The sequence below is a fragment of the Spermophilus citellus genome (genome assembly GCF_964194105.1).
Source record: "Spermophilus citellus genome assembly, chromosome: 2".
Lineage (NCBI taxonomy): Eukaryota > Metazoa > Chordata > Mammalia > Rodentia > Sciuridae > Spermophilus > Spermophilus citellus.
The window spans coordinates 53,056,444-53,084,168 of record NC_138183.1 but is presented as its reverse complement, the minus strand read 5'-3'; the positions used below and the strand labels follow the sequence as shown (position 1 = coordinate 53,084,168).

Below are 27,725 nucleotides of genomic sequence, written 5' to 3'. Positions count from 1 at the left end.
CTTTTTAGTCTTTTAGGGTACTATTTCCCTGCCCCAAGTTCTCTACATACCAGAAGACATAGAAGTCAAAAACAGAAGGGGGAGGTGAAATTGTGATGACAGTTTCTTAGGAACAGTTCTGGGTGGCCATCCCATCCTCACCCACCCTTCTGACAGGCCATGATAACCTTTGTTCTCTCCTAGTGGATTCCTCCTCAAAGGTAGCTGGGGTCAAGTCCTTCCTGAAAGGTCTCTTGCTGGGCCTCAGGGTAGCATGTATACTTTAGGAAAGGCTGGATCTCCCAGCCAGACCACCTCTGTTGCACATAAAGCCCAGGCTTAGGCCAGCAAACATCTTTGTTATATTCTTTCCAGTATGAAAAGTTGCACCAGTTTGCTGTTAGAAGTTCAATTTTCCTGAACTAGATATAAACCATTTGCACTTGTTAGGATTTAATGCGTAACTGTCTTATCAGTCTTTTCTTTTCGGCCAAAGTCAAGGTTAAGAAGCCAGGTTTGCATGCCTTCCCAGCATGACTTCCTGTGCAAAAGCATTAGAATCATAGGGGGAAAAAAATTCCAAAGTTTTTTTCCTCAGATTATTTTACTAACTTTTTGGAAAAGTTAGCGATTCCCTCTGGGTTTTTTCCCCCATAGGCCCCTCTCAAGGTCATTACAGTTATGGCCATGGTTGATTAATGGGGAGGAAAAACTTTTTTTTTTTTTTAATTTGGATATTTTCCTACATTCTGGAGAAACTCAGAGAAAAACCAAATTTTTCCTGGTGTAGCTTCTTTCAGGGTGGAGGGAGGAAGACGTTGAGTTGAACAAACTGATATGAATGCAGAACCTCTCATTTACTGACACATGCCTGTGGATTTAATTTGTAGCATGGCTTTTCACTATGATATAAAAAGAATTGGAGTTCAGACTAATTCAAAGAATGTGTGAGGAAGAAGACTGCACCATTCTTGGAAACTTACAAAAAAAACAAACCTCTTTTTTATAAATATAAATAAATCTTAAGAAGCACATTGAGTAAAAAGCAAAGAAAGTTACAGAATATGAGATCCAGGCTTTAAAAAAAAAAAAATCTTCCTTAAATATCTCCCAGGGCTTATTCTGTAATAGTTTTTAGTATCAGTATTAGTCTGCTTTAAGAATAGCCAGTATCATGCAAGAGGCACAAGTGTTGGGATTTAGAGCGAGGAAAGGAATCACCAATTCCCTGCTCTGAAGAGCTACCACTGTGGGTGCAGAGCCCTGAATAAGCAGGTGGTCTGTGGCAGGAATGTGTTGCAGCTGGGAGTTCACATGACATGAAGCAAGCAATGCAGAATCAGTAGCCAATGAGCTCATGAACTAAACTGAAGCTCCCATCACAGGACAGGGTGGAGGAGCCCTGGGCACATCCTGAGCCAGCTCTGGGCAGCAGAAGCAGGTGCCATGCATCCCCTCACAAACCCAGCTCTCTACTGCCTCGCACTTCTTATCCTGTCCTCTTGTTTGCTTGCCGACTGCAGGTTCATCCCAGAGGCCTGGTCAGCCTGCACAGTCACTTGTGGTATGGGGACCCAGGTGCGAGTAGTCAAGTGCCAAGTGCTCCTGTCTTTCTCTCAGTCCGTGGCTGACCTGCCAGTGGATGAGTGCGAAGGGCCCAAGCCAGCATCCCAGCGTGCCTGTTATGCAGGACCGTGCATTGGGGAAATTCCTGAGTTTAACCCGGACTCCACAGATGGGCTCTTGGGTGGCCTGCAGGATCTGGATGAGCTGTATGACTGGGAGTATGAAGGGTTCACCAAGTGCTCCGAGTCGTGTGGAGGAGGTAAGGAGAGAGCCCCTGGCTTAGAACGACCCCCCCCCCCCCCACACACACACACACATCTTTTTTCTGTCTCTCTCTGCATGCAACTGTGTCATGTGATTGCCTCTATATCAAGAATGATAAGCAGGGGCAGAAAGGGAGCAGCCATTTTAAAGGTAAAGCAAGTGTAAATCGAATGAATAGATTTGATTTCTGTGTCTGCTGAGTGGCCCCAGGCTGTCAGCTGTGAGTGGCCAACAACTCACGCCTTTGCTTTCAGTTGTCATTCTGATGTTTTGTACTCAACATTGACTTGTTTATCTGAGCTCTTGCTTCCGTGTTTGTGTGTTTGTGTGCGCGTGTGTGTGTGTGTGTATGTGTGTGTGGTGTGAATTAATACCCAAAGTACACCACCACACTCTGCTGTTCTCAAGAACAGGTTAGGGTCCTTACAATTTACTCAGCTGGTTTTCCAAAGAAAGGGAAAGGCAGTGTAAAGATTATCCAGCACAGTGCATACCTGGAGCTGGAAAAGATTTTAGTGATCAAAGCCAAACCCCACTCCATTGTGCAGTGATATGCAAAAGAGCGAAGTGACTTGTTCAAGACCTCACAGCTAGTGAGTGACAGAGCTGGGACTAGGCCAAAGCTGCTGCTCTCTGTCTACAATCTTTACATGCTACCACACTTCAAGCATGTAGAGAATTCCTAAAGCTTTCTTATTATAAATATTATTCAACTAATGGCCATCATTTCCAGGTACATTCATCTGGTTCTCTTGGGTATACTCTATAGTGACATACAAGTAGCTTACATAGTGATTTTTTTAAATTACTTAATTAACCACTCATCTATGGGTACCTAGGTGTTGTATGTATACATTATAATATTACAATACATTGTAAATATTAAACCAAACTGATTAGCGTATCTCTTTAGTAATTTTTTGTTTCAGGTGTTATAAACAGGATTGTGACAGAAAATCAGTTCTTTAAGATCATGATCTTTCTCACCACTGTAGAAAATGCCTTAAATTCATATTATCACTCACTGTCTCACACCTACTCCCAAGAGAGATTTTTGATAGGTTAGGAAGTGCCACTGATGTCCTGTCATATCCCTCTTGCTGGTCATCAGTAACCCCTTTGGACATGTTGAGGTTCCACATTCCCAGCAAATTTCTTCGTTTGCTGGTGAAATAAAGTATGCAAATTATTTCCCAAAACTGTTTTCTAAACCATGACATTTGAGAAACTCTTCTAAAGGAATGAATAATGGAATAAGTGCCAGCAAAGAATCCATTTAATCCAGCAGGTCTTTTTAAACTTTTAGTAGTTCTGACCCTGAAGTTCTTGTTTGTTTCTGATCTTCCAGTTTCCAACCCTGGAATTATAGAGTGATTTAATGGAAATCCCTGGTATCTTAAAACCTAAATTCTTCCAAATAATTCTGGGAGACAGTTTCTCGGAACTCAGCTGATCTAACTGTTTTCACGTGCCGTCCTTCCACTCATTTTCAGGACATTTTTTCTTCTATGCCTAATGAGAGAGTAGTGTGTTTTATAAGCTTTGGTGATCTGTAAGCCCCAGCAGAACTGAGAGTCAGGGAGAAGAGCTGTGGCCCTGGCCCAAAGGAGTGGCTGCAGTTGTTCCTTTCTACTCTGAGCAATGACTCAGAGTTCAGATGGTTGTGTTTTTAGCCCCAATTTCCAAGATCACCTGAATTGAATGATCATTATTTCTAGTAAAAAACAAATGTGCTTTGAAAAAAAAAGTATTTATGGTCTCTCCGTTATGGCTCTTGGTTACAAGTCAAGCCTGGAACTTTATGAGCAGGTGGAAAAAATAGATGCAGTAATGGAATATATAAATAACCGGATGCCTTTATCTTTAAGAGTCAATCCATTCTACTGACCAACCAGGGGTTTAAAACCGAAAGTCCAGAGTGGAATGTATTAATTTTAAGTGTTTTCAGAAGAATTTGATTTAGAAATAAGATTCAAATGTTGGATACACAATTGATCTCTACCTGTAGGATCTGAGTGTCTTTGTATAACAAAAATTATATATCCTTTACATCTAAGGAAGGGTAAAGTTACTAAAATTCCTTAGGTCTTTAACTGTCATCAATTGATCACACTTACCTACAGTTATATCACTGTGCCAAGGAAATATATTTACACCTGAAATGTTAAGAGTTGAAAATTCCAAAGTGGTGAAAATATACTTGGGTTATATGGTCTTATACTATGCCCATATGCATTAACAAATTAGTTCAATATATGGGTCATGTATTTTCAAGTCATTGTTTGGCAGTAAGTTGTTTTTTTTTTTTTTAAAGTTTTTTTTTTTTTAAGAGAGAGGTGAGAGAGAGAGAGAGAGAGAGAGAGAATTTTTAATATTTATTTTTTAGTTTTCGGCTGACACAACATCTTTGTTTGTATGTGGTGCTGAGGATCGAACCCGGGCCACACGCATGCCAGGCGAGCGCGCTTCCGCTTGAGCCACATCCCCAGCCCTGGCAGTAAGTTTTTATTGTATTATCAATTTTGATCTTTCACCAAAATATAACCCACAAGATTAAATATATTCTTAAATCATTTTTGCTGAAACCAACCCTGTATAGGATTAACAAATAGATATTAAATCACTTTGGGGTTGTAGAGCCAGTCAGGCTAATTGTATTGTTTCTGTAATCTCAAAGAGATGAAGTTGGCTAGACACAAAAGTCACCTTTCACCTAGAAGTAGTAACCGGAAGGAACTAGTTAGTAATGTGTTTGCCAAGCTGTCATCAAATATCAAATATCATGTAACAATTATGCAGTTCTGGGGATATAAACACAGAAAATCCCATTTTCTGAAAAACTGAAAGTGAGCCTAACCTGCTCAGATCTGTATCCTTTGTCCTACTATTATCTAATTTTTTATATTTTAATTTCCCACAAGTGATTTGATAAGTGTGGTCAAGGACAGCAGTTTTGAACCTGAGCAGCTGAGTTGAACTCCTAGATGCTGAAACTCAAATTTAAATCTAGCTGGGGGAAAACTTGAAACTGACTTTAGCAAAAATGGAAGGTGAAGACTTGTACCTGTGGCTCCTTTTTCCTTTTGCTTGTCAAGAAAAGGAAAACCCATGTGGTGTGCATGTACAAATATGTAACAGCAAATCCCACCATCATGTACAACTATAACGCACCAATAAAAAAAGTGGAAGAAATGGAAAGAAAGGAAGAAAGAAAGGAAAGCCCAGAGTTGTAAGGAACTGTACTTATACATGGGTTCTCTTTTCAGTTAAAAGTTTCCATTTCAAGGCATATATGTTAACCCTTCTGGAAAGAACACAAACTTAGTGAATTAACCTCTCCCATCCTTGCCTGTGTCTCCTATGCCAGGTATGGGTGAACCCAAAGGTAAGCTCCTCTTTCCAGGGCAGCTCCTTTACTCCAGGCTCCTGCCCTCAAAGTTCCCATTTGCCTTAACAGTCTGCTTGCTTAGAATACCCTGCTCTTTATGCGTCATACTTTTTCATCCTACAAAAATTTATTATGTATTGATTTAAAAAAAAAAACTGGTCCCAGATACTCCTTAATTTTGACAGAACTTCTGTCATGGGTTTCCCCACACCTCAGGCCCCACCTAAGAATGCAGAGACAGCTGGCCCGTGGCAAGAGATTTAAAGCACAGTGTTGCAGGGGCCTAGTACATTGTTTTATAATACCTTGGATTAGAATTTAGTAACTCTGGAATGCTTCCTAATCTCAGCACTTAGCCACCCCATAGTGATCTTTATCTGTAACTATGATTAATGGTTGGCAATAATGTAGGTTTGTGTTTTACATAGCGAAGAGAGGAGATTGCTAATGCCCTTTTAGAAACTTAGCTCTTACCCCCATCCCTTGCAGTCTTAGAAGAACCTAAATTCTATAGCTAAAGAGTCCATCAAGTGGATGGAAACAGCCCATCCCGCACACACTTCATTCCAATAGCAGGTATGTGACAAGCCCCATGGTCCCTTCCTGCCACGGCTGAAAAAAATCAAACTATTGCCTCAGTCTGGCTGGGCACAGAATCACGAGCCACTCAAGCAGGAACAAAACTTTATTTTTGAAAAAGCCGCCAATACTCAGTACGCACCGGCAAGCCAAAAACCGGTCCACCCATGCGCGCGTCTACCGGAACCGGGAGGCCCGGACCTCCCCCGGAATTCCCTCCTACTATCCTTCCCCAACCAATGGGAACTCTCCAGGAGTCCCGTAACATGAGTCCTGTAGCAGGCCAAGGTGAACAGCAGGAGTCCAATTTCCATATGAATGTAAATCTTAACATAATCATATCATCTCAATGGCTAGCTGGCATCACCTTACAACCGAAAGTGCCATGCATCATATTATTTGCTTGTGGCTCCTAGCAAACTATATCTTATTTTAGAGCAGCATTTCAAATTTCTTAAACACTACCAAGTAAGCAAATGAATGGAAAACTCCATTTTTAGTATAACCACAGCTCTAGATTCTGTATGGAATAGTAAGCTGTATTCAGTGGCTGGTCATCATGACCTTGATGCCAAATGGATCCAGTAAGAAATCAGTGATGATATCAACAGTTTCTTGGGAGCTGTTTGCTGCATCATCATACCATGAATTCCAAATGGTTCAGTCACAGAAATCATCATACTGTCAGTATTACAGAATACGGTGGAGTAATTTGAATATCTAGTGCGAATCTCAAATTCTCCACCTTGAACGGGCCATCACATAGGCAAATTAAATTTTTTTTGAGGTGGGTGGTAGGCATCAAACCAGGATCCAATTAAATTTTGAAGCGATAAAAACTTAGAAGAAAGAAAATGCAAAGATCCCATAATGGCCACAGAAAAATCCTATGATTGAGACCAAAAACATGTTTGATTTATCAGACTTAGAAAAAAGAAAGTAAGTTGATTTGGATCCTGGCTTTAGAATGCCAGTTTTTAAATGATGGTGTTGCTGAGCAACCTAGATCAATTTAACATCAATTTAGGAAGCATTATCCTGTTGAGTGGGATGAGAATGGCTTGGAGAAACCTAGGGCATTAAAGGGGAAGGACAGTGATAGAGCTAACAAGCATTGGGACAACTTGTGTTATGTTTGCTACCACTGAATGAAGAAATGCAGAAGATAAAAAGAGATCAAGTATGTACATAAATAACTACATGGATAGTGAGACTATGTTATAACCATATATACAAATGTCTAACTATAGATAGATAATCTTTAGATGTAGGTATCTTTATATATATAACTGTGTATGGATGATAGCAAATTAGCAAGAATGTCTTGTCTCTTAAACTGAACTCTGCTGAAATGATTCCAGACACATGTCTAGGTTATTTCTGAAGATCTCTAGGGAAACAGATATGACAGCCTCTTAGTATTTTTAAATGATAATGCTCTCAGGCAATGCTAAGGGCGCAATCAACCTCCACTTCAACATTTAGCAACTGTATAACATTAGACACGTCTTTTACCCTTCTAAACCTCAGTTTCCATTTCTGTAAAGTGGGTATAAAAATAATACCTATCTTGCGGAATTGTTGAAAGAGTTGTGTGCCAAGCCCTCAACTGTGGTACCTGCCTATTAATGGGCACTCTGTAGATGTTAACTATTGTTATTATGACTTCAGGTAGCAGAATGAAATATTCCATCAATCCATGAATTATTTAAGTGTTTCCATGCTTTATGAAAATCTCCATAAGGGATCTGGCAGAACACTTTGAAAGACTTGTGCTGGTAATTACTCAAAGTCCTGTTTTACTATTGCCAATTCAGGGGCGCAGGTATGAATGGAAAGATTGTTTACCATGCCTGTCATTATTATACTTCTTATTCTTCTTGTTCTAGCTTCCAAAGTTGCCTAGTTCCCTACAGAAATGAGCCAAAATCAAAAGGAAATCAGTAGAGGCTGATGTCCTAGATACAAGACCCAAAGAGCACAGCAGTTTATAGAAAGTTAGATATTAAGCTGTGGCCTTTGGCCTCCCTTCCAATACAACAATCTCCTGTTGATTGAATGTGTGAAGAACTTTGCAGTTTTTTTGTTAGATTTGGGTTTCTTTTACCCTGTGCTCTTTCTGCATGAAATGATGACATTTCGGCATGGTGGTTGCATCGATTGGTGGCATATTTTTAAGCACTTCAACAGTGTTGATAGCAGCCTGTCTTTGGGAGGAACTGCCCTTCTCAAGGGGCATGCTTATAGTGGCCACAATCTCATGAGTTCCTCCTTTCAGATCAACCTATGTTTGTGTGTGTGTGTGTGTGTGTGTGCGCGCGCGCACACGCTCACATGCATGGGTGTTTATATGTGTGCGTGTGCATGCACTCATGGATGTGTTTTGCAGGAGATTGAACCTGGGGCCTTGTGCATGCTAGGCAAATGCTCTACCACTCAGCTACATTCTCAACCCTGGACAGAGTAATGGTTGACAAGATTGGCAGGCCTGGGCTTTTAACTGTTGCCTCTCACATGGAGCGAGAGTCCTACTGATCACAGAGACCTCCCACCAGCTGCCTTGTCTACACTTCATCACCCACACACACACACACCCTCTGCACTATGGCCTAACAGTGTGATCTGTACACAGGTGTCCAGGAGGCTGTGGTGAGCTGCCTGAACAAACAGACTCGGGAGCTTGCTGATGAGAACCTGTGCGTGACCAGCCGCCGGCCCCCACAGCTCCTGAAATCCTGCAATTTGGATCCTTGCCCAGCAAGGTAAGGGACATGTTGCCAGCCCTGCCAGCCAGGAGTGTGTGCAGAACTGGGTGCATCTTTCCATGGGCAAGACCAGAACACTTATTTTTACCCAATGTTTTGAAAACCAATTAGCATCAGTTCAAACTTTCAGTCAAATCCACTTAAATTTAATTGAAACCAGGGCTTTGGAATTCCAGCCCAATCAATGGTCATGCACAGAGTCCAGAAGGCTTCATGCACTGAAGCAAGCCTTATGGCATGGCTGGTATGTGCACGTGCCACATTGTTGCTTTCCCCTAAAGGCAAAGTGAACTGACCACAGACTTCATAGATTCTGTCGCCTTTTAGCCTATGTCCCAAGCCCTCTTACCACAGTAATGAATTGACTTGTGGCTTATAGGGTCTAAGGAACTGAAGCATCTGGGTGGTATAATTGACCCACTGTGAAATCTGTAGGCACACAGCATGCAGATTCATTATAGCTCGCTCTGGGGTGTGTGTGTTCATTCCACATGCGTAAAATCAATTAGAGCATTTCATTGTTTGGCCCTGCCTGGGTCTCATTATTGCCCAACTTTGAGTCTTAGTTAATCAATCCAATCACTGCTTCAGTCCACACAATTTTATGGTGTCTGGAGAAATTTGCCTTTTAGATACTTCTTTTTGAGCAACTATCCTCTATGACTCTGCTTTGGAGACATTTAAAGAACCAAAGCCAGACTTTCAAATCTGCTGATGGAATGAAGAATGTGCCTGGATGAGCTCATAGCCTAGATATGAAAGGAATGCTATTTCTGAGTGACGTTTCTCCTCCTTCTGCAAGGTATATCATGAGAAGCAGAATTTGCTTTCAGGCATTAACAACAGTTTGCTGGTTAAGCCTATGTGCTGCTTGTCTTATTTCTCATCCAGCTAGAGGCCTTTCTTTGTGACTTCAAAGAGACAGATCACAGGCCTTTATCAATCATATGGGGACACACTCCCATAGTGACACTTCTGCGCATCATCAGAATTGTTCAATTTTTCATCAGAATGGTGGTCCTGGGCTTTCCCCTTCAAATACAAAAGTGTAGAGAGCCACTCATGCCACACTGTCCATGGCGACCAGAAAGCAGCCACTTCTTTGAGCAGGATCCCCTTCCCCACCATAAGAACAGCAGCCAGTGAAACAGAGTCAGGGCTTGACCAAGCAAAGCTCAGATCCAGTACATGGAATCCTAAGTAATCTCCTTTTCTATCACCACCCTCATGTGGCCCCAAATCTCTCCTAACCTAATAGCTCCTACTTCAGTGAGCCCAAGATTCAAGTGCTTGAGCGCAGGGTGCAGACTTTTCTTTTTGAATACAGTGGAGTAGATCCAGCATGGACAGCCTGCGAGGCCGTTGGCTAGGAGGTCAGGAGGCCTGGCTTATCACCTTCTTCTGTCACCAACTAGCTGTGTGGTGCTCTCTCTTTCTACATTTATGTTGTAAAGATGATCTGAGGTCACCATGTCCTGCTCAAGGATCCCATGATTCTTCAATTTTCTGTAAGCAGAAGTATCAGATCACTACTCCTGCTTCATTGTGCTGATAATGGCTATCATTTCTGTTCTTATTTATCATCACTTAAGAAACAAGAAGGGTCTTTTCTAACCTTATTCCAGTGCTGTGGTAACATCCAAATGCTGTGATCCTGCTCAAGGATCCCATGATTCTTCAATTTTCTGTAAGCAGAAGTATCAGATCACTACTCCTGCTTCATTGTGCTGATAATGGGTATCATTTCTGTTCTTATTTATCATCACTTAAAAAACAAGAAGGGTCTTTTCTAACTTTATTCCAGTGCTGTGGTAACATCCAAATGCTGTGATGAGCTGAGACGTTGCCAAGGAGTTGGTGCCAAGGACTAGTTGAACACTCCTGGGGTTTGTGACCACTCACCTGCTCCTTCCTTGTTCAATAAAAGGAATATAACAGAAGGTGTTATTTCCCATCCTCAAAGTACTAACTGTGATTGATAAGTCTAATTCACTCTATGAGCTTTTTATTGACTCAAGGACCATTGTTGGGTTAGCAGGATTATGTTTGTTCTAAATAATCTTTGATTTCCCATCACCCAGCTATGGTAAGACCTCTCAACGGCCACAGATTTCTTGGGTTACTGTACACAGGCAAGTATCTGTAGAATGATGCTAATTAAAACATTAAGGTGGGCAAAGTAGAGCAATCAGATAGGACTCATTCCCTTCATTTCTCACCTGAGAGCCAAAGTTGATTTTCAACTTAAAAGTGAGAAATATATAGGCACCTCTCCTGTGGAATATTTTAGTCTAATATCAGGGGGAAAAATCTGTCTTTCTACTCTCCTTGGTGCAAGATATATGCAGAAAGGGAAAAGTGTTTGATAGAGGCCTAATAGCGCACAATTTATTCCATGCACCTTCCATCCAGTGGGGAATGATTTAGATCTTTGATTCACAATTCTTGTTCCACATGGTTCAGTGTTTCCTCTGCATATTGGTGTGTCTTCTAATGAGTCCTAACTTTATGTATGTGATCTTTTAGGTTCTTAGTCTGTGCTGATATCCATGTGTTTTAAAAAGAAAGAATAGCATTTTTGGGGGGACATTTAGAAATGTTGCAGGTCTTGACTTTTGCCTCTGAAGTGGTGCTAGGTTAAGATAAGACCCTTCCTGGCAGTTATTAGTCCTGCTGAGCACTAGTGAAGAAGTCATTTTACCTCTTGCATATGGCCAGAGTTATCTGATCCTAAGGAGTGTATCAAGGACTCTGAAGAGTGAAATCTGACTTTTGGAGCTGTATTTCTAAAATTAAACTTGACTTCTCCTGACTTGCTCTGTGTGGTCAAAGCCTGTATCAGAAGCACATGTCTGACTTTCACCAGGTTTAGGCAATGACATCGTCCTATCTGGTTATTCACAGCAGGAAGGATGTGTTCTCAAGCTGGAAGGATTCTACTTTTTCCAGTCTGTGAGTATGTATAGACGTGCGCATGTGTGTGCACCTGAGTAAGGCTTACGTTTTTAGGGTAATTTTTTAAGTAGTGACTTTCTGTTGAAAAAGACTAGGTTTGAAAGTCTTTGGTATTAATTTTATGCCTTGTTCCTCCTTTCTCTATCCCAAGCATCTGGGAATTGACATATAGCAGGTGTTTATTAAGTATTTATTTAATAAGTGTATAGGAAGGACTAGGGCCATATTTGTAAGTTGCAATGTTTAGGCCCTATTATTATCAATAGCTGGAAGACCTCAGCGTGCTCTCTCCTCTTCATCCCCCTTTTCTCCCCTCTTCCACTTGATGCTGAAAATACCATTTTTGGACTCCTTTCCTTTATGCCTTTAAATGCCAAACATATAAATATCAAATATTGAAATACCAAAAAATAAATTGTCTTAGGATTATAAGCTTTTATGTTATCAACCATGTACAGCAAAGTATCCCCAAAGCAAGTATATGAAGGCAACATGGAAGGGAGAGCCCTAAAGGTTGAGGAAATTGCTGGCACTGCTCAGAGAGGAGTGTAATTGTCAAGAAGGATGGAAGGTCCTGGGTGAAGGGTAGATGGTAATATCTTCACGACCTTGCCTAACATTGGCCATAAGAAATTAGGACCACTTTGCCTGTGAATCACCAATGAGAATTTTCCTTTAAAGTTGATGGCAAGGAGTTAGCAATACAAGGAGGGAAAAAAAAATCACCTGTGCACCTTTACCACTGTCTGAGGACTTTGTGTCCAGAAGCCACACCACCTTTCCAGCCTTTCAGTGGTGCCTTAGACACCAGGGAAGAAATACCCCTAAACAATTTAGACATCAGGGAAGAAATACCCCTAAACAATTTAAGATCCATCACTGGGAAAGAAGAAGACATCCCCTGTTCCTAATCAAAAAGTTATCTAAGTATTCTAATTATTAATTATACAGGTAACACATAAAGAGGCTGATTGGTTAAAACTCAAGTAGAGCAGGATTAATCAAAAAAGCAAGGTATATGCTCCTCTTTTACCTCCATACTTTAAGTTCTAGTTCTTTCCTCTCCAGAGGTAACCACTGCTAATGGCTTGGTGCGTGTACTTTAGGGATTTTCTATGAATACATACATGAGCATCTGCAAATACATAAAGTTTTGTACCTGTATCAATGAGGCTTTTATAAATGAGATCTCATTGCATGTATTGTCCAGCAACCTGATTTTTTTTAACTCAATACTGTTCACTAAAGATTTTTCACATCCCTGGGATTCTCAAAATACAAATACTAGAACATACATTTAGACCCAGGATCAAGTCCTACTCTGCCACTTTTAGCTGTCTAACCTTTAAGACATCATATATACCTTTTTGGATACTCACTTTCCTCATCTTTAAAATAGGATTATAGCAGTCACTATAATCATTAATATCATTATAATCATCAATCAAGCAATCATTGTCTTCTCCTTTTCTTTCATTCTGTTTTTGTGTGTGTGTGTGTGTGTGAAACACTTCTAGTTTAAAAGAAAGCATGATTTTTGTAGACTTTTAAGACCTAAATTTGATGTTGTTTTTATTTGACTAACTTTTATTAATTACACTTGCTAACTATCTCCCTGGTTTATAACAGCAGTGACATGAGCAGCCCAAGGAAAACCAGAAAGCACTACCTTTAAAAAAAAGTGCATGGCTGTTATTAATTATAAGCATTTGATAGCTTGGCCAGCGTGTGTTGAAAAGATTCGGTAAATGTATATGGAGGAGGGGAGCAGAGTAAGCAATGAGAGCCAGATGGCTGAAAATGAGGAAATTCCAGGCAATTTCTGCAGCTTTGTTCTAACATACTTTTTAAACTAAACTTTTATTTCTGTGCAACAGAGAACAGCTGAGTGGTACAGAATAGATAAACAGTGAGGAGGGACGAAAAGCCCCTAATTCCAGGAACGGTGCTTGGTTTCTGCCCTCTTCCCCACCCCATCTCAGTCTCTTTGCTCAGACCTAGAATGGTTCTTACAACCAGCAAGAATCATAAAAGAAGCCTGAGAATTCCTATTTGGAAAAAAATAAAAAGAGTTCAGAAAAACTTCTTAAAGGTCAGAGTCTCCTCTTTAAAAGCATTCTTCAGAATGCCCATTTTATTGTACACTAACAAAAGCCATACATACTAGCAGCACATGATTTCCAATTTCAAATTTTTTTTATATTAACTTAAAATAGCCAGAGCAGAAGGTGTTGCCTTTTAAAACAAACACATTTTCATTTGGTTGATGGAGGTTTTAAAGCTTTGCGGGCACCCTTGCCTTTGACAACTTGTTTTAAGGTTGCTGTTTCAGCATGATCTCTGAAGATTGGTTTATCTTCTGCAGTACTCCCAGTTTCCATATGCTGTTTTTTGGCACTATCCATACTAACTTTTAAGCACTTAAAGCAAAAGCAAACCAAGCCTCACTAGCATCCACAAAAATTGAGTCCAGATTTGGACGCCATATTCAGGCACCTATGGAGAGTTACTGCTACTGACATCTTCTTCCTTGATAAACCCATATCTGTCATATGTTCTTTCCCTTTTATTCCTCTGATATGTCTGTTACAAAAGAAGAAGCTGCTTCTTAAACATTGGGATTTACTGGGCCAGTGGAACCCTGTGTTGTTTCCCCTCCATCAAGGTATGAACTCAGAGATCAGAGCTGTCACAGTAGCATTTTGACATCAACAAGGGTAAAAGTCACATGTGCATTTCCCTCAGGACTAAATTACTTTGCATGCTTAGAATAAGTTATTGCTTAAATGTAGGGTAAAAATCAAGGGATTGGATCTACCTTACCAACAGGTCACCTGAGAGCCTGTATGTTTCATTCTAAAGGTAGGAACATCAGCTTTGGGAAAATCCATTCAGTTACATTCTGAGAAGGAAGCTTTTCTAGTTTCTTAACATCTATATAATTGAGAGACCCCTTAGATAACAAAATAAAAGTTCCTATACAGAGCATTGACAAGAGTCAATCTTCTGCAAAAACAAATTAAAGCAGAGTGTTTTTAATTTTAATTCAGTAAAAAACAATGAAAATGAAAGGGCATCATGTCTAGCAGTCTGCTTGAATTTGGTCTTCAGAAATAACAAGAAGACAAAATCCTGTCTTAAAGGAGTTACCGGTTAAGGACAGATTTCAAAACAGTAACTTGTATGCATAGGGGTCTGAGAAGGCTTGAGGCTGATAAGCAGCTTCTTGGAATAGGGGATACCTATGCTGAAGGGTAAGGTGTCACTAGGATCATGCAGGTGAAGAAAAAAGAAGGAGACGGGTTAGGCAGGAGAGAAAACATGAACATAGAGAAAAGGTCAGGAGATGGAAGCCAATGGCAGAGGATGGGCAGAGACCAGATTCCAAAGAGCTAAGGGTGCTAAATTAAGTTGCTTGGACTGTATTTCCCTCAGGCAGTGGGGAACCACTAAAGGAGGATAAACAGGGGTATGAAAAGGCCACATTTATTTGGAGAAAGATGATGCTGGTCACTCATTCAGCTTAAGTGATCATGTTGGCTCGCTTTTATTATTTATAGGCATTTTTTTTTTCTCACGTAGACACAACGAGTGCTTGGTGATCTGTTCCTTGAAAAACAAGTGACCTCTCATGCAAGGGATGTGAGCATTTTGTTTGCTTCCTCTGTCAACCCAGCATTTGTTGACTCAGGCTACTCACCTGACAGGAGGCTAGAACTGTGGGTAAGGACATCACAGAAGGAGTCATGAGATGCGCAGCTGCCTGACCCCTTCCAGTTCTAATGTCTGTGATTCTTTGAAAATGAGTGTTACCCACAGAATCAAAGCTTTTAGATAAAGAAATAAAAGGTGAACTCTATTAGAAAACTTCCTTAAGTCAAATTTAACATGCTGTTTTTGTTTAGATATGAAGTGTCTCCCAAAAGTTCATGTGTGAAACAATGCAAAAATATTCTGAGGTGAAGTGATTACATTATGAAAGCTGTAACATAATGAGAGGATTAAGCCACTTAAATGGATTGACTGTGTAGTAACTATAGGCAAGTAGGGTATAGCTGGAGGAAATAGATCACTAGAAGTAGATCACTGGGGGTATACCCTTGGGGTTTATATTTTGTCCCTAGTGAGCAGAGAGAGCTCACATTTACACACACACACACACACACACACACACACACACACACACTTCCTGGTGCCATGTTCTGAGCTGTTTTCCTCTGCCATACTCTTTTGCCATGATGTCCTGCCCCACCTCAGGCCCAGAGCTATGGAGTCAGCCAACCATGGACTAAACCATAAGCCAAAATAAACTTTTCCTCCTCTAACTAGTTCTTATCAGGTCTTTAGGTCACAGCAATCCAAAAGTTGACTAAAAGAAATGCAGAGCCTCTCTATTCATCATAAAACAGAAACTGACTTTAACTATAAATTAAACAACTATGAAAAAATCTACAGGAAAAAGACTTAATTTTGCATAAGAAACACTTAGGTAAAAGCATTCAGATAGCAAGGATGGTTAAACATCAAAATGGTAAATATTTTTTTTTAAAGAGAGAGAGAGAGAGAATTTTTTAATATTTATTTTTTAGTTCTCGGCAGACACAACATCTTTGTTGGTATGTGGTGCTAAGGATCCAACCCGGGCTGCACGCATGCCAGGCGAGCGCGCTACCGCTTGAGCCACATCCCCAGCCCGGTAAATATTTTTATAAGCCCTTAATGGTGCTTGTTCATGTGAAGAGGATATGAAATATTCTACATCCCACTATTTAAAATTTTATGATGCACTTCAAGATAAACAATTTCTCTTTATTCAATCTCTACTGAACAAATATTTATTGAATGCCTCTTTCGTGCCAGGCATTGTGCTGGGTATATAATAATGAACAAAACCTACATTGTGCTCTTCTACATTGTGCGTTTCTATTGGCCTTTTCTACATTGTGCTCAGGGAAAGCCAGAGTGACCCAGGCTTTGTATTTTTGATATGGCCATTGTTTTTGCTTGTTGGGGAGTGTTTGGAGGGGGATTGAACCCAGGGCCTCATGCATACTAAGCATATTCTATGCTACTGAGAAGCAGCCCCTTGCCCATACAACTTTCTTAAATCTTGAGTGTCTTATATGCTGCCTTTTTCAAGACAGCTATTAAACTAAGCACCTTCCTGCAGTCCTCACTGCAATAAGAGCTGATGTATCTGTACAAGTCATCAATCCCTTTGTTCATAAGCTCCCTGGGGATGAAGCACCACCACCAGGCAGCTTTTTCCTGTGGAGATGGTGATGAAACATTGGAGCTTTACAGTTCAAAACTCAACAGCTTACAAATCAATCAACAGATATGGAGTGGAGTCTACCAAAATAAATCTTTTCTACTTTTTGAAATGTTTGCCTTTCCCTACAATCTAGTATCTCTAAAGTCCTCAAGTAACAATACAAGGGCAGGCAAGGATTTGGCCGAAGCTTTGAAAGGATTATTATTGTTGCCTAAGCATACACAATGCCATCTTAGGAAATTTTAAGTCAAAGGCCTCATGCACAATTTGAGTTGAAGAGCTTTTCCTCTGGCCTTAGGGTTGGAAACATGGTCTGCTATGTTACTTTAATTGGGGGAAAAAAAAAAGAAATAGGAAAAAGACTTGAGAAAGAGATGCTAAAGAACACAGAAAGGAGGGAATGAAAAGAGAAATTCCTGATTTTTGCCCAGTCATCTGGGGAGTACAGTTCATGAGAAGTTCACCCTCTGAAAATATTATTCCTATCATGGCACTGGTGCTAGGTTGGGCAGTTCTTGGGTTATCTGCTGCAGTTCAAGAGAGATCCATCATGAAGCAGAGCCCAGCCAACCCCTTCCTTCCCCATGGAGAATCTGTATTCTTCCTTCCTTCCTATCTTTAATATCCACTCTCTTTACTCATTTGGTTAGTTGTCTTCACCTGGGACTACTGTGGATTTGGGTGTTTGTGTTGATGACACAAGGAAACCTAAGGCAAGGATGATTGTCACTGGGTTGGCACAGGTCCCCAGCACTAACTGCTCATTGCTTTCTCACAGGGCTTTGATTTCTACTTGGGTAGTTACAGTCCTTGAGACCTAGCCAAACACATGGACTGCATGCTGGAACACATTCTCTGTACCTTCAGATTATTGACTCTTGTCCCTGAGTGTGTGGACATAGATACCTTTTTGGCTCCCAAAGGAAGCTAGCCATGTGAGTCAGAGAGCCTGGTAGCATCCTCTGCCCAGATTACTTATAGCTTGATTACTTGTTCCAGCATCAGTGAGGGTGTTAAATACAGAGGCCATGAATTGCTTTGCTGATGCACCTGCCTCTGGGAGAGGTAGCACTTGTCATCTCAGCATGACTTTTTCTTTGTTAGACAATGTATTTTCCTAATCGGAGGAATCTTGGCAACCCTTGAGAATGGGGAAACTTCAAGAGAACCAGAACCAAGAGACACAGCAATACCAAAGCTCTCTATTCCCCATCAGGAAGAGGGAGGCTGCTTGAAATAAGGGGAAAGTCATGGGGTTTGTAGGTCAGACAGATGTAGGGACTCTTATTTCCTTTGTGTCCTTGGACTGGCTACTTACACCTCTTTAAGTCTCTGTTATACTTATCTGTAAAATAAAGATGATTATCCCATCCACAGAGGGTGTTTTGTAAGGATGATCACATTTGTAAAGCACTCATCTGGTCCCTACCTCATATGGTAAATGCTTAAAGAAATGGGGATCTGCCAGCTGTCTTAGATTCCTATTCAGGAAGCCATATAAGATCCTGATGTTTATTTTATATGCATTGCAGTTTGTTCCTAACTGTCTTAACCAGCTCATGTGAGAACACAGTGAAGGGAAGCTAAGGATAGAACCTAGCTACAAGCCAGCTTTTGGCCAGATGTCTTAGGCAGTGTTAGAACAGGAAACAGTCAGCTGGTCCTCATGGAAGACAGGGCTTTGGAGGACATTCCACTGAACTTTGACCCAAAAATATATATATATATTTTTTTAAGTACTATAATGAGATGATTAAATGAGGGCAAAGGAGCGAATACCCAAATATTCCTTAAAACGTTAATACCCTGTGTGACCTGACTGAAGGAAGAAAGATCCTTGGGCAAGTGAGGTATGTATCTAAAATTGAGTAACTTGTTCAGGTGGTCAGAAAAGCCTGTAATAAATCAAAAGATATCAGAAAACGTATATAAAGTCTGTTATCCCTTGCCAGTTTTCTCTCCAAATACTTATGAGAAAGAAGAGGAAAGGGAAGAAGTTAAAAAAAAAAAAGATGGAGCATCTTGCCTCCATGTCCCTGAAAACCTTTGAGCAAAATATGGTTTCCATAATACCGGCATTTATTTGGAGATTCCAATATGCCAGGCATTCTTCCCTACGGTTTTATAAGGATGATACTATTCCTATCCTAACTTTATAGCTAAGCAAGTTAAGTCTTTAGAGAGATCGCTGGTGGTGGGTCCAAATTTGCACAAAGTATGTTTAATTCCGAAGCAGTTATTAAGAGCTTGGGGTTCCGTTCCTCCCTTTATTGATGATGTTTATAGATCTATCCATCACTCCATCTCTCACCTCCCATTTTCTTGGCACTTTGCTCTGGGCACAGGAATTAACATAGTGCAAAGAACCAATCCTAGTCCCCTCCTAGCTTATAGCCTCGTAAAGATCACAAACAAGTTAGCAAGGTCTTCTTTCTTCATCTCCAGCAAAGAATCTTTTTCTCATACTCTGTTACCAAGAGTAGAACATGACTTTTGGTGAAAACTAACACTTAAGGGACAGAGTGAAAAATTCATTAGAGCACATACTTCTCAGGGCTGGGAAATGAAGCATGCTAAAAGAGGGACTGAGTAAACCTAAATGGATACCTTAAATCCCGACACTGAGTCATTAGATGAAGAATTCACTTCCAAAAAAAACCCCACATTTCTTATAAAGAAATACTAAATCATCCAGAAAGATGGAGTCTGGGCTTATGGATCTGGACGACATTGGAGGCTGTATTAGGGCTTTGGATCTTTTCTCTGCCTCTACCAAAAACTACTGGCCTGGTTTATGCTCATCTGTTTAAGTTATAAATGACCAACACTCTTCCCCACCCCGACCCTGCCCTGCAATGCAAACTGGCCCCTGCCTCCTCTTCTGTGCCCTTCTCTTTTCTGACTTTCCTGTTACCTCCCTGTGTCCCCAAGGCTTATTCTCAACCACCCTGCCTTCTTACTACCCAAATTCCTAGCTGTCCCTTCTCTGTCTTGTACTATCTTCCTGTTTCTTTCAGCCCTTGCTCCCCTTCCTGTTCCACGTTCATTTAGCTCAGTTCAACTAAGAATTAGGAAGACAAAACTATCTGAGCGAATTCACAAAGAGGTGTATCAGGTCCCCAGCCTTTCATTCTAATCATAATAGCACGGACTTGGGATTCACACAAATCAGGCTTAAAATACAGTTTGTATAATTTATTAGCTCTTTGGCTGGGGCAGGTTGTTTAAAATTTCAGAGCTTGATTTTTTTTTCTCTTTAATGCTTTAATTTGTTGTGAGGATGTGTAAGCTTAGCTCAGTACCTAGCACATACTAGGTAAATACTAATAAGTATTAGTTTCAGGGTTGGTAGGATCTTTTATATACCTCTGTAAGAAGTTACTCCTGGTCGGAGAATGTGGGTAATTTTTGTGCACTTTAGAAAATTGTGGTTCCTGTCACTTTTCTTGAGGAAAGATGGACAGTCTCTGTTACAGAGCAAAGGCGGTGCCCAGATTAAACCAAGAATGTCTGGTCTCTGATTGTCTCCTTCTTTTAGCTCTAGTCTTTGGAAGAGTGTGCATCTTCAGCTGGTTAATGGGAAATCCAACTTAATTCAAAAAACGTTCTTGCAATGTTGTAGGCTCTGAAAAAACAGTGGATCGGCCCTAATAGCTTATTTGGAGGTCCATATACCAATAGATCATTAAAGTACAAGTCATAACAGCTATAATAGCGATACGAATGACAACACTATAAGAAGTTATCCCTTTTCAGTCTCCCAGGTGAACCTAAAAATGCTTGATTCCTCTGTATAAGTCCTCAAGTTACTCTCATCGACCAGGGAGTACATACATTTTTGTCTATAACCATATAACACAGTAACAATTATTTCAGCAGGTAAAAATAGATCAAATTAACTTATTAGAATTTTCACTGGATATTTGTCCCTCTGAACAACACTGATCATTTCTCTGTAACCTCCATGTACCCTCCAAGATATTTTGTTGCCTTGGCTCTGATGGTTTGAGAGATATAAGGGAGACGTAGAAGATAAAGCATCATGTTTGTGTTGCATCTTTGAGCAATGATAGAAAACCATGGAAGACAAAAGGCCACTTGGCTGGTGCAAGCCCAGTACCTTGCCATCTTCCTCTGCTGTGAACTCTTAAGATTGAAGACTTTGGCAAAGTTCTCCAAGTTCTGTGAAATTCAATGTTATGTAAATATAAGATACTGAATTATTACTCTCTCCTTATTTCTTCTATGATATGATCCCTTTATCCCTTGCCACATAAGATATTTAGAGGGTTGGTTTTTAGGACCCTGCTATCTCTGATCAGTCTTCCTAATGCTTGCTTATTCTGCAGATGTCATTGAAAGATTTGCTTAACAGAGAGACAGCAATGTTGCAGAGAAATCTCAGTTCAGGAACTGACATTCAAATTGTTTTGAAGTTTAAGGGGAAAAAAAGTGTCAGGAAATTTATGCCCTGGCCTTAGTAAAAAGCTTACATGGATTGTGCTCCTTTATTAGTGTCTTAAGTGTATGTGGGAGGATTCTGTAGATCATTCCTGAATATGCCCAAAATGGTCTTCGAGAAATTACATGAAAGTTCTTAATGATAGCAAATGAAGCTTGTGTAATAGATGTACTTACAAGGGAAATTTTCTGGAATTTAAAAAGTCATCTCCGTGGGCAATATATACCACTTCCCCCCTCCTGTGCACACATGCATTCATGGCCATCTATCACACTTTTCCTGCCTCAACTCCTTCTTTGAATGAGCAAGCCAGCAAAATGGAAAAAAGCAAAGCCCAAAGCTTACACAATTTAAGCTTCATCAAGCTATGGAAAATCACAGAAGGAAACCGTTATGAACACTGTGTTTATGGATGTAAAATTCACGGCAACTAGACAGATACCGTTTATCAATGCTCTTTGGGGGAGAAAAACTATGCCAGAATTCTAACATGGGGGAGAGGCTGATACACAGCCAGATCTTCACAAGCTGGGCCCCACTGTCAAGTTCAACTTTGCAGCTTTTTATGGGGATAGGCCAGTTATTTGTTTGCAATCGGGGGGATGGTTTGGGGGTCGGGAAAGCCTCCATTTGTCCCTTCTTTCTTCCTTTGTCACCTGCTAAGGCACTTCCACAGGCCTGAAGTCACATCTCAAGCACACCTAGAAACACTTCATGTGAAAATGGACACTGTCATGCACTTTATCTTTAATTTAATGGAGGTTGAAGATAGAACTGACCCATGGCAAAGTGACTGAAACCACATGTGGGCTGGGATGACCCTCCCTTGATCTAGGAAAGAGTAAGTGCTGCTTTCCAGCTCACCCTTGTGTACTTAACTCCTCTGAGAAGGTAGTTCTGCAGAGCAAGGCTGGTGAAAATGTGGCCTGCTTTTAACCACACGTGGCTTCGCTGCAGCTGTGTGTTAGGCAGACAGAGAAAGTGTTGGCTGGATTGTATTCCTATCTCTTGACATAAAGAAAAATAGTATGTTGAAGTCTGATATACTTGGTGATAATATCTTGGCCCTTTTTTTTCCTCCTCAATGTGTAAAATTCCCTTTCCATTATGCCTCTGTGATAGGTAAACTCTAGATGAAGCCTACCCCAACATTTATGGGGCAGATCCATAATTGCTTGTTTGCCACCCCCTAACCCATTTGAGGAGCCCCCAAACCTTCCTTTGTGAAGAGACTAGTGTCTATAATGGATGAATATTATGAATACAGAATGTGCCCATTTATTTAGAAAGTACTTTCTCAGTGAAAAGCCAATATAAAGCTGGTTTTTTGCTCCAAAGCCCATACCAGATCATATTGATGGATCAAGTCACATTACCAGTGAGTCCACAATCCTCAAGCAACATTGGAAACCCAGCCTTGGTTCCAGTAGTTACTATAAACTGGATGCATTGATTTCTGGTGACTGAGAGATCAACTCAGTAAACATCAAATTTACCTCCCTTTCCAGTAGGCTGCAGCAGCACTGTTAATACTGTCAATACTAAAAGGCATAAGGCTTTATTTTTTAAAATATTTTTTAGTTGTAGATGGACACAAAACCTTTTTTTATTTTTATGTGGTGCTGAGGATTGAACCCAGTGCCCCACATGCGCAAGGTGCGTGTTCTACCACTGAGCCACAACCCCAGCCCCAGGCTTTATTTTTTATTTTCTAAGGAGCCAGAGAGTGGTGGGTTTTGGCTGATAAATTTATTTAGAATCTAAAAATTTGACAAACAAGTCTCCCTTGGTGACTGAATTTATAGAATCACAGATCATAGTTTGGTCTAATATTCTCATTTTTTTTTTTATCTGTGAGGAAAGAGGCCAAAGGTATTAAGTGACTTGCCCTAGAAGTCACACGCTAGCAGGGTTCAAACTAAAAGCCTGAAGGACAATGTTTCCTAACTGTGAGCTCAGTTTTTATCATAGACAGAAAGTCCAAAAAAAACAATATAAATCAAAAGGTAGTCCCAAGACTTTTTGAGTTCAAATCCTGGCTCATCCACTTACAGACTGTGTTCTTGAGCAAGTCCTTAAACCCCACTCTGTCCTCATTTCATTATCAGCAAGATGAGGATTGCCGCAGTCTGGCTGGGCACAATCAGGAGCCACTTGTCAAAAGAAACGAACTTTATTTTTAGAACCACACACGCCAAACAAAACAGCTCCTCAGGAAAAACCCTCAGAGCCCAACTGCCACCACCAGCTTCCCACAAGCCTCTCTCACACCACAAGCCTCTCCACCTCCCACAATCCTCCTGCTCTTGAGGCCGATTGGCTGGGTTGCATGGGCGGAGCCAAAAAAGTCCCCCAATGAGCAGCTCCGTGGTCTGAAAGAGCAGGGAAACAGCCCAATAAGCATCACCACAGAGGAGCCAATCAGCTAGATGTTGCTGGGGCCTGCTGTGAGCCAATCATCAGCTGGCAATCTGAAAGTTTGCTGGGGCCCCTTCGGCTGTGGCTCTCAACAGAGGATGTAATGGTACCTGTCTCCTAAGGGTTCCATACAGGTGAATGAGTACATGGAAAGCACTTATTACATGAGTGCCTGATTATATAAGAATAGGATCTATGTAAGCCTGCTCCAGTTGCCAAAAATGCACCAAGAGTCAGACTCAGGGGACAGAATAGGGGACCCAGATAGTCACAGGTAGACACAAGGGTTTTTCACTAGGAAAGGAAAGGATTTTCTTACCAGACTTCTGCTAGAAATTTTTATTCTTTCTCTTTCCATATTATTTTTTTAACACCATGGAAGTGAATTTGGTATTGCATATTATCACTGTAAGATGATACCAATTACCTCAGGTACAAATCATTCATGATTTCCAAAGATGTGCATATGCATCAACATGGACAAATCCTTACTATGTGAAAAGGGAAAGTAGAGGATAAGACATCAAATGGAAAATAAAAGAGAAAAAGAAAGAAAATAATTGTATTCATAGAGTTTGGAGATTTTTCTAGTCATTTAATATAAATGAATAAGCATCAAGAATTAAGAATTCAGTTGTCCTCCACATAACATGGGGTAAAAACACTCTCCAATGTTTTCCATAAGCCATATGTTCTTATTCAGAATTCAGTTGTTGGATTCCTAACTGGAAAAGTGGATAATATGCTCTAAGGATCAAAGGGCAGATAGAGAACTCTCTAGCCTGAGGAATGTTGGGCTGAATGCTGTCAACTGTTCATTTTTTAAGTGCAGAAAGCAAGCAAAATCAAATAGGAAGGTGGTTACATTAACCTGGGTATAGTGATAGCACTGATTCTAAAAATAAACAAAAAGGGAATCCCAAAGACTCATTTTTCTATTGTTCTCTTATGCCTAAGAGATAATATTATAACAGCAATAATGCTGCTGGTGGCTACCACAAGGTGCTTTGCTCCCACCCCTGCACAAGGTGGAGACTAGCAGCAGAGGTCAGAACTGAAGAGGCAGACCACTTAGCTCAGCATCTGGACCCCTCACTGACTCACTGTGAGGCCTTGGTCAAGTTACTTCAATTGCTCCATAGGTAAAATGAGACAATAATAGTACCTGTATCTTATGGTTGCCATTAAGATTAAGTAAATTAGTACATGTGAGGTTCTTACAGCAGTGTCTACAAATAGCAAGCACCCAGTAATACTGGAAGCCATTGTTGTTACTGTTGTTACTGCTCCCATTTAATAAGCAAGTTGACATTTGGAGAGGGTAACTTGAGCAGGTTTATAAAACACAAATGGAAGCTGATTCTAAGCATAGAATGTTGTAATCCAAAGTTCGGGGCCAGTTTGGGTCTTTGACATTATGCTCTTATGCCCCATGTTTAGTTAACATGACTTAGGGATTAGGGATCTATCAAATCCAAGTATGTTTAAAAATAGTATTCCATGGATAGAAATCCTAGCAATAAATGAGCATCAAGGAAAATCAAAAACAAATGAGAGATTGAATAAGCCAATATAAATCCTGACATGAAGTTTTCAACTTATTCAGACATTAGCCTAATAATAATGCTTTAACTTGTCCTAAAATAACAAAAATATCAAAGAGTAAAACACATTCTACTTAGAGATCTTTGTACCTAACTTGAAAAATAATTTTAGGTCATATTTGCATGGTCAGATAAAAAAGCATTTGAGAAAGTCCTCTCTCTCTCAACCCCCACATAAATATCCTTCAGGGCTAGAAAGAGCATGTGCTGCTGTTTCCACACATGTAAGCAGAACACCTGTGGGAACAGAGGCGTCATGGTCTGTAGAGATTTGTGTGTGTCTGTGTCTATGTCTCTAAGTACATGTGTGTCAGTGTCTAACATCAGTGTGTGTGCATGTCTCAATCAGTGTGTGTCTGTTTCCCTGAATCTCTGTGTAGCTGTGTCAACGTCTGTATTTGTATGTGTCTAACATCTGTGTTTCTGTATATGTGTTTGTCTGTGTGTGTACATATACTTCTCTATATATGTGACCAAGTCCAACATCCGTGTGTCTGTGTGTGTGTGTGTGTCCCAGCACTGATGGAATTAATTACTCTGCATCAATAGCTAGCTGCTTCCTGTTCTATCTCCTCACATATCAAACTCTTAGAACAGAGGCAGGGAGATCTCTCCAGGGAAAATTGATCTTTTGCTTTTCCTCTATAAGGAATTGGATTTATGTTCTGATCAAACAGGTTGAAGGGCCTCGTTGAAGCGTCATGTCACCTGCCATGGTCCCGTTGGCATTCTCACTAAGCTGACAACTCAGGACAGACAGGAAAGTAGCGTGTTGGCCATCTTTGTCTTTGGCTACTTGAGCATATTCCATTCAGGGGTTTGAAGTGCAAACTTTAAGCCACCTTTGTCATTAGGGGTTTGTCTGCCCAAAGTGCCTCTGCTTCCAGTCTCCCTTACATACCCACATAATTACATCAAGGCAAACAGTTGAGTGAGAATTGGAATTTTCCAAGATCTGCTATGTTTTCTACTTAATATTCTTTCCAGCACTGAGCATGAAAAAAAAAAAAAAAGTCAGTCCAAAAATGCCTGGTGTTTCCGCACACCTCATTCTGCCTGGAGCACTCTGCTTCTACCTGGGCCTCACTACCTCTTCTTCACCCTTCAAGACTCACTCCAGATATCACAGACCTCAGGAAGCCTTTCATGACTCTACCTTTCCCTTATTCCCTATGGACTCCCAATCTGTACTTTTTGTGCTTCTCTAATATCTTGTACTTATTTGACTTATAGACTGTGAGCCCCCAGGAAATAGGTATATGCCTGTTTCATTTACTACTCTGTCCCCTCACTCAATATTGGCTCACCAAATGCTAGTTAAATGCATAAGTAAATGGAAAGCACTTATTGCTGTGTTTTATTATCTCTGAAAACCCATAAGACTCAAGAATATTTTTTAGTGCCTGTGCCCAAGTCCTCATTATATTTAGCACACATACTACTAGATTTTCAACAAATGAACCCATAGATACAAGCACACATATGTATGTGAATGGCCAAATAGATGTGGGCAAGAAAAGGTAAGGTCCTGCATGACTGCAAAACACCTATGATGAAAAGAAAGAGGAGGTAAATCTTATAGAAGATAATAGAATAAAATCTGTGGCTCCTAACATAAAGGACTGAACTTACCACACAATCCACTTGTAGAAAAAAACTCACAAATTTCCAGAAAGGTTTCTGTTTACAGGGTAAATGGAGAGGTTAAAAACTGCTCATGAGAACTGACTCAAGGGAATATTAGTTTGCCAGGGTTATTAACAAAGTATCAGCAACTGTGTGATTTACAATTTAAAAAATAAAGAAAAATATTATTCCAGGTCTATAAGTTTGAAATCAAGGTATGGGAAAAGGCTGTGCTGCCCCTGAGCCCTACAGGGGAGGGTATTTCCTTGCCTCTTTCTCAATTCTGATGGTACCAGCAGACTTTGGTATTTGTTGACTTGCATCCCTCTAATCTTCCTTTGCATGGCCTTCTTCCCTCTGTGCATCTCTGTATCATGGTCGGAATTTACTCTTTTCCTAAGGACCTCATTCATATTAGATTAGGATCCATTAATAACCTCATTTTATTATTTTTTTTTGTACTGGGTGTTGAACCCAAGGGCACTTAACCACTGAGCCATATCCCCAGTCCTTTTTATTTCTTATTTAGAAACAGGATATCACTAGGTTGCTTACAGCCTAGCAAAGTTGCTGAGGCTGGCTTTGAACCTATGATTCTCGTGCCTCAGCCTCCCAAGCCACTTTATAGTTGTTTTTCACCGTGCCAGCTTCATTTTAAATAATTGTTGTAAAGGCCTTATTTCTAACTAAGATCACATTCTAATGTACTGGAATTAGGACTTCAGCTTGTTGGTTTGTGTTTTTTTTTTGTGTGTGTGTGTGTGTGTTGCGGGAGCGGGGGTTACAAAATTCAACCCTTCACAGGGGGAAATATTTAGGCTTGCAGGGTTTTAGTAAACAATGC

General features: G+C 40.4%; 1 protein-coding gene across 3 annotated transcripts in view; it reads left to right on the top strand.

Annotated features, from left to right (window-relative positions):
• LOC308639887 (ADAMTS-like protein 1) overlaps positions 1–27,725 on the top strand; it is a 384,577-nt gene that overhangs the window by 208,961 nt on the left and 147,891 nt on the right. For all 3 annotated transcript variants that reach the window (XM_081278265.1, XM_081278264.1, XM_081278263.1), the window contains 2 exons: positions 1,503–1,804; positions 8,409–8,538. In XM_081278265.1, the coding sequence (XP_081134391.1) occupies positions 1,503–1,804; positions 8,409–8,538 (432 nt within the window). The remainder of the gene's footprint in view (positions 1–1,502; positions 1,805–8,408; positions 8,539–27,725) is intronic.